The 13,925-nt window shown below is 41.5% G+C and overlaps 1 protein-coding gene across 4 annotated transcripts in view; it reads left to right on the plus strand.

The window, feature by feature from the left end:
- Nucleotides 1-1,388: 1,388 nt before the first annotated feature.
- KIZ (kizuna centrosomal protein) overlaps nucleotides 1,389-13,925 on the plus strand; it is a 134,579-nt gene continuing 122,042 nt past the window's right edge. For all 4 annotated transcript variants that reach the window (XM_044263551.1, XM_044263550.1, XM_044263553.1 and 1 more), the window contains exons 1-3: nucleotides 1,389-1,577; nucleotides 9,903-9,965; nucleotides 13,354-13,516. In XM_044263551.1, the coding sequence (XP_044119486.1) occupies nucleotides 1,405-1,577; nucleotides 9,903-9,965; nucleotides 13,354-13,516 (399 nt within the window). In that variant the 5' untranslated portion in view covers nucleotides 1,389-1,404. The remainder of the gene's footprint in view (nucleotides 1,578-9,902; nucleotides 9,966-13,353; nucleotides 13,517-13,925) is intronic.

The raw sequence follows: 13,925 nt of genomic DNA on the forward strand, positions 1-13,925 counted from the left end.
CCCCTTTTACAAGAGGAAGTCTGGCCATCAAGAGGGTGATCTGCCTGCAGTCACATAGCTGGGCGAAGGAAAAGCAGGCTCGAATCAAAAGAAACGAAATCTTGCCATTTGCGACAACATGGATGGAACTAGAGCGTATCATGCTTAGCGAAATAAGTCAAGCGGAGAAAGACAAATATCATATGATCTCCCTGATATGAGGAAGTGGTGATGCAACATGGGGGCTTAAGTGGGTAGGAGAAGAATCCATGAAACAAGATGGGATAGGGAGGGAGACAAACCATAAGTGACTCTTAATCTCACGAAACAAACTGTGGGTTGCTGGGGGGAGGGGGGTTGGGAGAAGGGGGGTAGGGTTATGGACATTGGGGAGGGTATGTGCTTTTGGGTAAATTGGAAGGGGAGATGAACCATGAGAGACTATGGACTCTGAAAAACAATCTGAGGGGTTTGAAGTGGCGGGGGGGTGGGAGGTTGGGGTACCAGGTGATGGGTATTATAGAGGGCACAGCTTGCATGGAGCACTGGGTGTGGTGAAAAAATAATGAATACTGTTTTTCTGAAAATAAATAAATTGGAAAAAAAAAAAAAAAAAAGCAGGCTCGAGCCCAGGCAGTCTAGCTCCACATCCCTGCTGAAGAATTCTACAAGGGATTGCCCACCGAGCCACATCTGCACAAATGTCTGCTTCAAAAGCAACGTTTCCCTCCTCACCAACCAGTGATGTCACCTGCAGCATTAACCATATCCTTGGGTCAGCACGGACTTTCAAGCGAGAGGTTGTTCTACTGTCAGAGCTGAGCGCAGTTTCTTAGCATCCTGGGTTTTATCTTTTTTTGTGGTGTTTTGTTTTTCTTCTAAGTGTGGTAGGAAAACAAGTTTAGCACAGTGCCTGCACTCAAAAATCCTGGAAGAAGGGAGGGAGAGGTGGTAGGAAGAAGGAGAGAATGCACCTTGGAAAATGAAAGTAGTTTGATGCCAAAGGCAAAAATGATCAGGTGAATTGCTCCCGCCCAGCGGTGCTCCCTCAACTCCTCCAGCCTCTACCAAGGTGGGGAGCATAAGCAGGACCGGCTCCTGATTGGCCTTCGGTGGGGCTCCTTGCCTCGGGGAAGGCCAGGCTCTCTCCAGTGAGAATTCTGAAGGGTGAGGGGAAAGGGAAACGCCAGACTAGGGGCGGAGAAGCCGGGAACCGCGCCCACACGCCCCCAAGATTCCCCTTCAGCAGCAGCGGCAGAGAACCCGCCAGCCTTCTTGGAGGCGGCCAGCGCAGCCTCACAAGACGTCCCGCCTCCTCCCCGCCCCTCCGCGGCGTCTGCCCCGCCCACCCACGCTGCCCCCGCCCCTAGAGGGCCTCGGTCCCGCTCCCTGCACGGCGGCTGGCGCCCTGTTTACCCGCGGTGCATGGTGGGGCCGTCGCCTCGGACAACCCGTCGCCACCTCCCTGGTGGCTGTCCCTTGGCGGTGGGGAGCGCGCGCGGCGGCGGCATGCTTCCGTCCTCCACATCGGCAGCGCCTTTGGCGAGCCCCGAATACTACGAGAGGCTGGGCCGCCTCCAGGATCGGCTGCGGGACAGGTACGGCCTACTCGGGGCGGGGGCGGGGAGTGGGCCAGGCCGAGGGTCAGCCGGTGCCCTGACTCCGGTTCCTTTCCACTCCCCCCGCGGTGTTTCCCTGGGCCTGGATCCACCCACGACGCCGCCCAAGTTCCAGTGGGGCCTAGAGGACAAAGTTTACCAAATACCATGCCCCACTGTCCTTACTGGAGGTCTCCCGCCGGAAGATGCGGCTTCATCCTTGAGTTTGCCCAGAAGTGAGAGTGCGAGTTCTCCTGTCTGTCACTCTCAATCAAGCCTTGTGAATTTCTTTACTCCCTTCTCCACGCCTCCTTTCCGGTCTCTCTTCAAATTGTCATCCCACCCTGACAGCTGCACTGCATCAATAGTGACAGGTCCCGGAACGCAGGCGGGAGTGTGTGTGTGTGTGTGTGTGTGTGAACATATGCCCTACTTAAAGAGATGAAATTTACACAAGTCCAGCTTCCAGAGGGTTCATGATACTTTGAGACATGAAAGATGAGAGCCACCGAAAACAGCTAGATCTAAGAGCACAGAGAGAAAATTATAAAGCAATTTACTATAAATAGCCACATAAAAGATAAGTTATTGGAACTATTATTTAGCTGCTAAATTAATTGGGGTTGGAAATCTCATTAGTTGACAAGAAAGGAAACAGATATTTGGATCTCTTGATAAACAAAGCGTTTAATGAATGTTAAAAGTTACAAAATCATTTCAGTGAAGAGGAGAGCTTTGTGTGTGACAATTCTAAAATGACAATAATTACATTTCAGGTAAAGGCAGAAGTAAGTGGTTATGAAAAGGAATTATAGTCATCTTATCCTAGATTTAATTCTTGTCAAATATTTATAGAGCATCCACAACATGCCTCCTTAATTGTCCTCACTATATTTTACCCCTTAATCTTTTTCTGTATCCTATTTTCTTTCTGACACACTGCCACTTACCCACTCCAGGGACCTTCTTACCTCCAACTTTTAAAAAAAATCACTTCCTGCAGTGCCTTCCCTATGGCAACTATTGATTAACCCACTTCCTAACTTATATAATCTCTATTTTTTTAAAAAATATATTTATTTATTTGACAGACAGATCACAAGTAGGCAGAGAGGCAGGCAGAGAGGCAGGCAGCGAGGTGGTTGGGGGGGGAAGCAGGCTCCCCACTGAGCAGAGAGCCCAATGTGGGGCTCGATCCCAGGACCCTGAGATCATGACCTGAGCTGAAGGCAGAGGCTTTAACCCACTGAGCCACCCAGGTGCCCCTGTGATCTCTATTTTTATAGCACTGTAGGTAAATGGCTTAAATGACTTGCTTCCTGCTTAAAGGGAGAATTCCAGGAGGACAGGAACCATATCTAGCTGGATCTTTAGCTGGTAATAGAGTACTTTAGGAGAGGAGGGGCTTGACAAATGCTTGTTGAGTGAATGGCAGAAATCCCAAAGCCAACCCATCCAGGATCCAGGAGTTAACGAATGTCTTATATACAAAACTGTTGCCACACATTGTCACTAAATCATTACAATTTTCTAGTCAACCAGGGAAAGGGAGCAGTATGCTATTTCAAAGACAGTATTAAGTGTCTGTACATACCTTATAATTAAAAGACAAGACACTGCTCTGTAGATCAGCACACCTAAAGTACTTTTGACTCTGTTCTGTTAGAAGAGTAGGTTAGTGGGAGCCTGCTTTCCTCTCTCTCTCTGCCTGCCTCTCCATCTACTTGTGATTTCTCTCTGTCAAATAAATACATAAAATCTTAAAAATAAAATAAAATAAAATAAAAATAAGAAGAGTAGGTTAGTTACCACCAGGCCTTTAGGTATTTGTATGTCTTAGCCCATGTTCTAATTTTAAAATGGGTTCAAATGGCATTCTTTTTGAACTAAGCTCATTATGAGTTATCATTTTTGCTTCGTATGCTAGGAACACCTGGGTGCTTATAGTACTTATGGTATAGTAACTGTGTAATGATTAGCACTCACTTTATGTTTAACACTTAATGTTTTAACTGTTAAGTAAGATGAGTCTGTTGAAATTATATGAAGAATTCAAGTCAAATTTTATAGCTTATTCATGGTTCTGCATTTGGAGTTTTAAAAAAATTTTTAAGTTGGTATATATCTGTTGCTGTGTGTATTCATCTTTCATTTCATTAAAATTTTTTTTTTTTTTAAGAGAGGAAGCAGGGAGGGGCAAAGGGAGAGAGAGAATCCCAACCAGGCTCCCCATTGAGTGCAGAGCCCGACACAGGACTTAGTCTCACTATCCTGAGATCATGACCTGAGCCAAAATCAAGAGTCGGATGCTTAACCAACTGAGCCACCCAGGCATTCCTTAATTTTCATTTTAAAAGTCCATAACTAATGCACAGTAAGTACAGAGGCAGATAACTTTGGATGCAGAGAAACAGGTTCTGCTCTACAACAGTTGTGCGACCTTGAGCAGGTTGTTCAGCGTCCTGAACCTTGGTTCTTCACCAGAAATGAGGAGCACTGAATTATATGTACAGTAAGGCCACAGATTTGTTTTTTCTCTAGTAGAGTAATGAGCTTCAAATGAAAAGAGTTGAAAGCTGTAGTTTTGCAGAGCAAGTAATGAATATCATTGTTTGTATCCTATTTGAGTGTTTGAATGTACCTGCTTTTTTGTTTAGTTTAGTTTAGTTTAGTTTTTTTTTTAACCAATTACAGTGACCATAAGGACTCTAAAACTTCAGAGTCATTTATAGGCCGCATCTCTGGGTCATCACAGCTGCTTTATCCAGAAATTTCCAGGGGTGGGAAATAAAAGCAATCTGCTTTTTCCTGGCCTTGTTAGAGCTGGCTCATTGGTGGTCTAATGTAGCTGGTCTAATAACGGGGTCTTTCCTTTGTAAGTGGTGTTTCTCTAGCCCAGATTGTCTCAGCTATAGTCACACATAGATGTACTTATTATACATTCTTAATTTTTTTCTCTTTGCGTGTGGTGTTTTCTCTGCACGCTGGTGAAATCAATCAGAATCTTAAGGAGCCTGCTGGAGTGACTTGTTTCAGTGTGTGTAAAGATACAAGCATGGTAGAAACATGTGAGTGGAATTGACTCTTACAATTACATAAAAACATCCCTTTAAAAGGCCCATTAACCAGCCCCAGTTCTTTCAATGACAGTATTGATTCAGAGTGAGATATCATAATAGTCCAGAAATTGATTCTGAGATATTAGTTGAGTAAAGCTGAAGTTGGTATTGAGACAAAAACAGAATAACAAGTGGAAAAGGAGAAAAGCAAACCATTTGGCTATGCTCTTAAGGACCACCCATCTGTGTAAACCTTTAATTGGTCCAGGTGAGGTGTGCAGGGGACAGAAACCGTGGGCTATGGATATACATCCCAGGGCTGCGTGTTTCAGAGATTCTGAAATAGAGGTTTAGTATGTAGAGGTTGCAAGATATTCCTCCCCATAAACCTTTCTCTGGGTTTTCATTAGGGTAAATATCTTGTTTTAAGTCTTACATTTAAGATAGAAAGGAAGGACAGCATTCAGAAGCTCTGCAGTGGGGATGAAGAGGCTGTGAAAAGGTCCTGTGTTGAAGAGTTAATGAGATGAACATCATGTTGGTAGTGGAAGGCCAGGAAGGCCAGTGGAAGATCAGGTCATGATCTCAGGGTCCTGGGTTCAAGCCCTGCATGGGGCTCTCTGTTCAGCGGGAAGCCTGTTTTTCCCTCTCCCACTCCCCCTCCTTATGTTCCCTCTCTTGGTGTGTCTCTCTCTGTCAAATAAATAAAATCTTTAAAAAGAACTGGCTGCACAGGAGGTGATGGATTCCCCAAAAGTCCTTTTGTCCAGAGGTCATAGGTGGATTTTCAAAATTATTTTGAATTAAATTAAAGCTTACAGAAAAGTTGCATGTATAGGACAAAGACTTCTAATATTCTCCTCACCCAGATTCCCCAACTCTTTTTTATTTTTTAAGATTTACTTACTTATTTGAGAGAGAGAGAGAGCATATGTGCAGAGAGGAGAGGGAGAAGCTGACTCCCTGCTGAGCAGGGAGCTGGATGCAGGTCTCCATCCCAGGACCCTGGGATCATGACCTGAGCCAAAGGCAGATGCTTAACGAACTGAGCCTCCTAGGTGCTCCCAGATTCCCCAACTCTTAACACTTCTTTATATTTTTTCTGCTTTTGTCTATCTGCCTGTCTAAAATCATTAGACTTTCCTGAACCATTTGAGAACTACAGATATCATACCCCATTACTCCTAAAAACTCAAGTGTCTATTTCCAAAAACAGTGATGCTCCATGACATGGATACACCTTATAGCTCTCCCAATGAGGAAGTCAACACTGATTGATACCAGTCCACAGACTCCAATCAAATTTTACCACATGCTCATTTTGCTAAGTGTCCTAAGACTGTCTTTTTTCTTTACTGGTTCAGGTTCCCATCTTTGTACCCATTTGCCATGTCTCTTCAGTCTCCCCCAGTCTGGAGCTATTCTGTAGTCATTCCTGACAGTTTCTAGAGTACAACTTTTATTCCAGTGGGTGATCCTCTAGCTGGATCTATCTAATGGTTACTCATGACCAGACTCTGATAACACTTTCTTGGCAAGAAAAGCACAGAAGTGAAGCATGACATTGAGGCACAAAGTCATTGACACACTTAAGGGTCTTTCTGTCTTTGTCATTTAATGACAGCTCACTATCCATTCATTCTTCATGAACTAACTATCCTATTAATCATAAAATCTTAGAAGAAGCAAAAGTGGCTAATAAAAATTTCTAACATGGAAGCAGTTGCCATATTTCACTTCTCTTCTAAATTCACTCTTATTTTTAAATTTTCCTTTATTTAAATTCAGTAAATTAACATACAGTGTATTATTAGTTTCAGAGGTAGAGTTCAGTGATTCATCAGTTGCTTATAATGGCCAGTGCTCATTATATCACATGCCCTTCTTAGTGTCCATCACCCAGTTACCCCATCCCCCCCAACCCCGCCCTTCCAGCAACCCTGTTTGTTTTCTAGAGTTAAGAGTCTCTTATGGTTTGTCTCCCTTTCTGATTTTGTCTTATTTTATTTTTCCCTCCCTTCCCCTATGGTCCTCTGTTTTGTTTCTTAAATTCCATGTCTGAGTGAAATACGATATTTGTCTTTCTCTGACTGACTTATTTTGCTTAGCATAATACCCTCTAGTTCCAGCCACATTATTGCAAATGTCAAGATTTCATTCTTTTTGATGGCTCAGTAATATTCCATTTTGCACACGTGTGCGCGCGCGCGTGTGTGTGTGTATCACTTCTTCTTTATACATTCATCAGTCAGTGGACATCTGGACCCTTTCCATACTTTGGTTATGTGGACATGGATGCTATAAACACTGGGATACGGATGCTTTTTGGATCACTCTTTGTGTCCTTTGGGTAAATACCTAGTAGTGCAATTGCTGGGTTGTATGGTAGCTCTATTTTTAAATGTTTGAGGGACCTCCATACTGTTTTCCAGAGTAGCTGTACCAGCTTGCATTCCCACCAATAGTGTAAGAGGGTTCCCCTTTCTCTGCATCCTTGCCAACATCTGCTGATTCCTGAGTTGTTAATTTTAGCTGTTCTGACCAGTGTGTGGTATTTCATTGTGGTTTTGATTTGTATTTCTCTGATGCCAAGTGATGTTGAACATTTTTTCATGTGTCTTTTGGCCATTTGTATGTTGTCTTTGGAGAAATGTCTGCTTATGTCCTCTGCCCATTTCTTGACTGCATTTTTTGTTTTGGGGGTGTTGAGTTTGATAAGTTCTTTATGGATCTTGGATTCTTGCCCTTTATCTGACAAGACATTTGCAGATATCTTCTCCCATTCTGTAGGTTGTTTTTGGTTTTGTCGACTTTTTCCTTTGCTGTGCCAAAGCTTTTTATCTTGATGAAGTCCCAGTCGTTCATTTTTGCTTTTGTTTCCCTTGCCTTTGGAGTTATGTCTAGCAAGCAGTTGCTGCAGCCAAGGTCAGGTTTCTGACTGTGTTCTCCCCTAGGATTTTGTTGGATTCCTGTCTCACATTTAGGGCTTTGATCCATTTTGAGTTTATTTTTGTTTATGGTATAAGAACCTCATACAGGAATTCAGCAAGGTGGCAAGACATAGAATCAATGCACAGAAACCAGTTGCATTTCTATACACTAATTCTGAGACAGAAAAAAGAGAAATTAAGGAATTGATCCCATTTGCAATTGTACCAAGAACCATAAGATACATAGGAATAAGCCAAACCAAATAGGTAAAGGATGTGTACTCTGAAAACTATAGAATACTTATGAAAGAAACTGAGGAAGACACAAAGAAATGGAAAAACATCCATGCTCATGGATTGGGAGAACAAGTATTGTTAAAATATCTATGCTACTCAGAGCAATCTACATGTTGAGTACAGCCCCTATCAAAATACCTTTAACTTTTTTTTTCACAGACCTGGAACAAATAATCCTAAAATTTGTATGAAACCAGAAAAGACACCCAATAGCCAGAGGAACATTGAAGAAGAAAACCAAAGCTAGAGGCATCACAGTTCTGGACTTCAGGTTATATTACAAAACTGTAATCATCAAGGCAGTATGGTACTGGCAAAAAAAAAAAATATATCAGTGAAACAGAATAGAGAACCCAGAAATGGACCCTCAACTCTATGGTCAACTAATCTTCAACTAAGCAGGAAAGATTATCCAATGGGACAGTCTCTTCAACAAATGGTGTTGGAAAAATTAGACAGCCACTTACAGAAGAATGAAACTGCACCATTTTTTTACACTTTACATAAAAATAAGTTTACTCTTACTAATGACAATGTAAATATGTGTGTGGTGTTACCACTTAAAAAATGGTGTCTCTACAATTTCTTTTCCTTGGGCTCTTTTTTCCTTTTTTAAACATAGGCACAGCCTAACTAAAGAATAGATTATGTTCCTCAAGCTAAGATTTGGTGTTTGGATTTTGGACCCCGTTTTCCCCTTAAAAGAATTTGGTTAGATGGTTGTTTCCATTCTAGATTATGCTAAGCAAAGAAATTTACTTAACTTCTAATGTAGCTAATAGAGTAACTTTTGAGATTTTTTTTAAAAGGGAAAATATATTTGAAGAAAACACAAACTAATAATTAAGAGCTCCCAAATGCGACATGGGCTCAGCCCCTTTCCCTCAACAGGCCACCTGAGGTCACCTTCTGTTGGACTCCTTGTCTTTGATTCACAGTCTTTTTTTTTTTTTGCCCCTGGCATTTTTCTTGCAGACTTATATAGTTTTTCTTTTGAACTTTAGTTAATGTTCATTTAGATTAGCAATTTGGCTTCAGATGAAGCTGGTACTTTGGTGGTGGAGCACAACCTCCTGTGGTTACCCCCACCCCATGGCTAAACCCACCAAAGGCTCTTTCTGGAACTGGGATGGCTAGTCCCATTCAGCTGTTTTACCCCCTAGCCCCTTGGTTTTGACTGTTGTTAGCTCCCCTGCTGCTCAGTTTCCCTTACCTCTTAACGGGCTTGGGTGTACAGATGTGCAGGGTAAGCTTTGTCCTCTAACTCACTAGCAGCATTCGCCTGAACAGCACAAGCTAAGTCTTTATTGGGACTAGCTCCAGGTAGTAGCAGTCAGTGACAAGTCATGGTGATGTCACAAAGTTATATAAAGAAACTCCTCCAAATTTGAAGTAGTACTGTTAGGGGACTTGGTCTTCATTAACTGTGAATGGAGCTAGGTGCCCTTTTCAGAGACTTGGCTCTTCCAGGCTTGTCTGGCTAGGAGCAGAACAAGCCACCAGTCTGCAGTCCAATGTGGATTTGTGAGGTATGTTGTCTTGACCTGGTGGAATCCCCATCTAAATGCCACTATTGCAGAAAAATCTGGCCATAGTATATTTTACATATTTATCTTGTTTATTGTTTGTTCTTCCCTCTAGAAAGTCAGCTGCCTGACAGCAGAGGTCTTTGTCTGGCTTGTTCACCATGTTAGTCTTTAGGCCTAGAACGGTACCTGATTCATCACGGCACTCAAGAAATACTTGTTGAATGAATGAATCTGCTTTCTAGTCCTTTCTTAGTGCCTTTATTCCATTTACTTTGAAAATCTTGTTCTTTTTGCTTCATACTGGTATCATTTTGCTTTTTAGATTTCCATGGCAACTGCCAAATATTTTTGTGTCTTGAGTTTCAAACAGCTGGCATTTTCTGCTTTTTAGAAAGACCAGAGAAGCATTCTCACAAAGGTGTAATTTCAAAAGAGATCATGTTCTAAATCCAACTGCCTATTACTTATCAGTGTAACCTATTCATAAAATCTTTTCTTTGTATATTATAGTGAAAAAAAGAGACTGGACCTGGAAAAGAAGCTTTATGAATATAATCAATCTGATGCATACAGGTAAGATGTAACAGTGATAACAGTCTTTAAGCCAGTTGGCGGGTGTTAATCAATAAAAATGTAACCCTAATGTATGTTACAGATACCATAATTGCAGTACTTTTACTGTTCTCTTACATCTAATGTGTAATCATTTCCAGTAAACACTGAAATTTAATATAACCACTATCAAATGTAGGAATAAATTTTGTTAAAATTTGTGTAAGATAAAAATTGTTTTACTTTCGCTGTTTGGTACTTGTGGTATTTCAGGAATCTATTTAGCTTGCATAGCTGAAGAATAAGATGCATTATATAGTCTTTTTTTTATCACAATTTAAACACATTGAGCCTGCATATTGATTAAGGCATAATGACTGTAGCTGGCTTTTCAACCAACTGTTGAAAGCATGATGTCTCATTTGTTCATGGTTATTTGACAATGCCTGTAAAAATTATTATGAGCAATGGATAAAATACTGGTTTATTCTAATATGAGGAACCAACTTTTAATATTTTAAATTCTGTTTTACAGAAACTGAACTTCATCCTTAAGCCAAGTGTGTGGTATTACCTCCAATGTTATTCATAATGAAAAATTTCTGGCTATGATAGCATTGATTTTGTGATTTAGTCACATGATAATATGAGTGAGAAATGAAAACATGTCATTCAGAAGTGAGAGAAAACCTTAAAACCAAATCGCCCATCAGGTCCATTTGTTTCTTCATATGGTTTTGGGATTCAGTGGACTTCCAAGGATACCAGTCATGGTGGACAGAGATATGTCCCCATTATTTTTAAAAGAGACAAAAAGTCAGTGAGATGGTGCAAGAAATAGCAATGGTTGTGGATGCGATGGCCTCAGAAGTGGGCCCAAGTCTGAGAATATCTGTGGCAGCTGCCATTTTGTAGCCCTGCAGCTAAGAGGGTGGCCAAAAGGGATGGAGACTTTTCCTGCAGCCTATTCCTGGCTTTCTGGGGATCTTTATCAAGCTATCAGTTTGTCAAGTTGGTTCCCCTCTCTTAGCCTCTCATTTCCTGGAGGACAGAGGGAATGATTTGCTAAAAATATACTTTTTTGGACTGCCTGACAGAATAAAAATCCAAACTGTCTAACGTGGCTGTTTAAATCTCGTCCCTCCTCCCTGTCTGGAAGGCAGAGCCTGAGACAGGGGTTTGTGTGTAGATGATAGTTTATTTTAGGAAGTGGTCATATAAAACCGGTGAGCAGAGCTGAGAAGAATGAAGTAGGAGCCAGTCACTGCTGTGGGCATCTGGGGCTCCATCCTTCCAGACCTTTAGAGGAGGCTTATAGCCTGCTTCTCTGCTCCTCAAGGGAAGGAAGGGGAGCTGTTTACCTGCTGGTAACCCTGCATTGGGCAGGGCTCCCCCAAGGAGTGTTAACGCCTTCTCGCATCCATGTTGCAAACTCAGAGGAGCAGCTCTGGGAAAGCAAGATACCAGATGCAGCCGAGACAGGTGCTACCAGGTGGCTGCAGCCATGACTGGCAGAGGAAGAGCTGGGCCTAGAGGATGTGAGGAGGGTCTGCAGAGTATCTAGCACGACAGCTTACCAGACCCTCTGTTATCTGCCCCTGGGTAATCTCCATCATCACCCTCTCTTACCAGCCTCCACTAACCTGTTACACAGAATCTTCAGTGTCTGAAGCACGACAGGAGTTTTGTAGTATCGAGTAAGCAAGTGGGCTTTGTTGCTTGGTGCTTCCATTCAATCTAAGGCCTACCAGCTTGTAGTTATGTAACATTAGGACAGGTCCTTCAACACCTTGTACATCTATTTCTTCATCTGTCACACGGGGGTAATAATAGTTATGAGAACTTAACAGAGCTTTAAAGCAGTGTCTGACCCAGTGTAAGAGACAGTAGTTTATTATTTGTTGCTTTGGGCCAATTTTACTGTTGTTCTTTTTTTTTTTTTTTAAAGATTTTATTTATTTATTTGACAGAGAGAGATCACAAGTAGGCAGAGAAGCAGGCAGAGAGAGAGAAGGGAGGAAACAGGCTCCCTGCTGAGCAGAGAGCCCGACGTGGGGCTCCATGTGGGGCTTGATCCCAGAACCCTGGGATCATGACCTGAGCTGAAGGCAGAGGCTTTAACCCACTGAGCCACCCAGGCGCCCCACTGTTGTTGTTCTTAATTATTGCCTTTGCGCTTTCCAACATGCTGTTTCCCCTGCTTTGAGTGTTTCCCCTCATCTTCTCACCCTGGCTTTCCCCAATTTTGGGTTAACTCATCTATCCTTTATCATGTCTAAGCTAAAAATTGATTTCCACTGGGAAGGCCTTCCTGACCTCTTCAGCTAGGTTGGGTTGTCCAGTCTGTAAGAGTGCCTGGTAGTTTCCCTCTTAGCATTCATAACACTGTATTGGACTCTCTAATTTCCCTGTTGACTGGCTGAGTGGCTTTCCTAGTCACAGCACTGAATACATGAATGACTACGTGGCTAGGCAGGTGACTTCTGTGGTCAGCATTGAAGGGTAATGCGGGGGCAGGAATGAAACTAGACTTTGGGTGAAGAAGGCATGGTTACTGTTGTACCCACTCCAGCTGGACACTGGTCACCATCAGCAGCTTCACCAAGTGCCTGCCTGTGAAGGACAATGCTACTGAAACTAATACAACACTATAAGTTAACTATACTGGGATTAAAATAAAAAAAGAATGTTGAATTATTGTATTGAACTAACAATAGAAATGCTTCATACCAAGTACTCTTATCATGTAAAACTTGTGAAGAAGAAAGAGCTAGAACGAGCAATGTTGGTTCTCTGGGAAGAGTAGTGTGCCCTTTGTTTTACACCTTGGATGAGAGTCTCTAAAGGTTTTTTCACAATTTGAGTTAGATTACAGCCCATATATTATCATAAAATATTCTTAAAATATAATTTATTGTGACAGTTCCTAACTAAAATTTTTAATATTATCTAAATGAGAGACTTTGGGGTATTTTACATTTTGGATTAATGTTTATGGATTGTGGTTTATAGTTTGATTCTATTTCCATCTAAGCATGTAGTTTTGAAATGGTCTGTCATAAGGAGAATGCTAATGGGCTTTTCATCCAACCGTGGCCACATAGATGCCGCTCTTGAAATCACATTTAATTTTGAGAAAGAAATCCATATAAATCTTTATTGTGTGAATGTTATAATGTAGTCTTGTATACATTTCTCAGGAGAGTTATTCCTGGATGTGATACTCAGTGATGTTGCATTAATTTCTTCTCTCTAAAAATGGAGGTACATTCTGCCCTTAGCTTTCAGTGTTTGGGTAAAATATCTCCAAATACATTGTCTCATTAACAATTTTGTTAAAGAAAATTCTCCTCCTTTGATTTGCCAGAGTCTAACTGCATTGTTTAAAAATTTGCCTTTATTTTTCTAGAGTTAAGCTGAAGTATGTTAAACTAAAAAAATACCTGAAGGAAATATGTGAATCAGAAAAGAAGGCTCATACTCGAAACCGAGAATATTTAAAGCAGTTTGAGCATGTCCAAGCTCATGTTGGACACTTCACCACAAATACAGAGAAGCTTCAAGAACTGAAGGTAACATCTCGTTTTGTGCTATATTTCTTTCTCTCTGTCTCTCTCTCTTTTGCTAAAATTAGAAGGAAGTAATAGCAGAAAATGTCAGATCAGTGATGGTCACTAATATTCAGATGTTCATCTGTAAGATTAACTGCACATTTTCTCTGTGGATTACTATGTGGCCATTGAAAGAAAATTGCATTTTCTCAGATTTCTGTTTTAGTTGAGGAATTAATGGATTATCTGTACTTTGTAACACTACACTAATAATTACCTTGTGCAGGCACAGGCACTAGCCACTACCTGGCACAGACTTGGCACAGACCTGGCACATGGTATTTGTTGGCCTCATGATTGAATTTGAGTAGCATTAGAGATTTCTCTAGAGACTATCTCCTTTTAATTTTTTTTATGCTTTTTTCTTTTT

Source organism: Neovison vison, chromosome 8 (genome assembly GCF_020171115.1).
Source record: "Neovison vison isolate M4711 chromosome 8, ASM_NN_V1, whole genome shotgun sequence".
Taxonomy (NCBI): Eukaryota; Metazoa; Chordata; class Mammalia; order Carnivora; family Mustelidae; genus Neogale; species Neogale vison.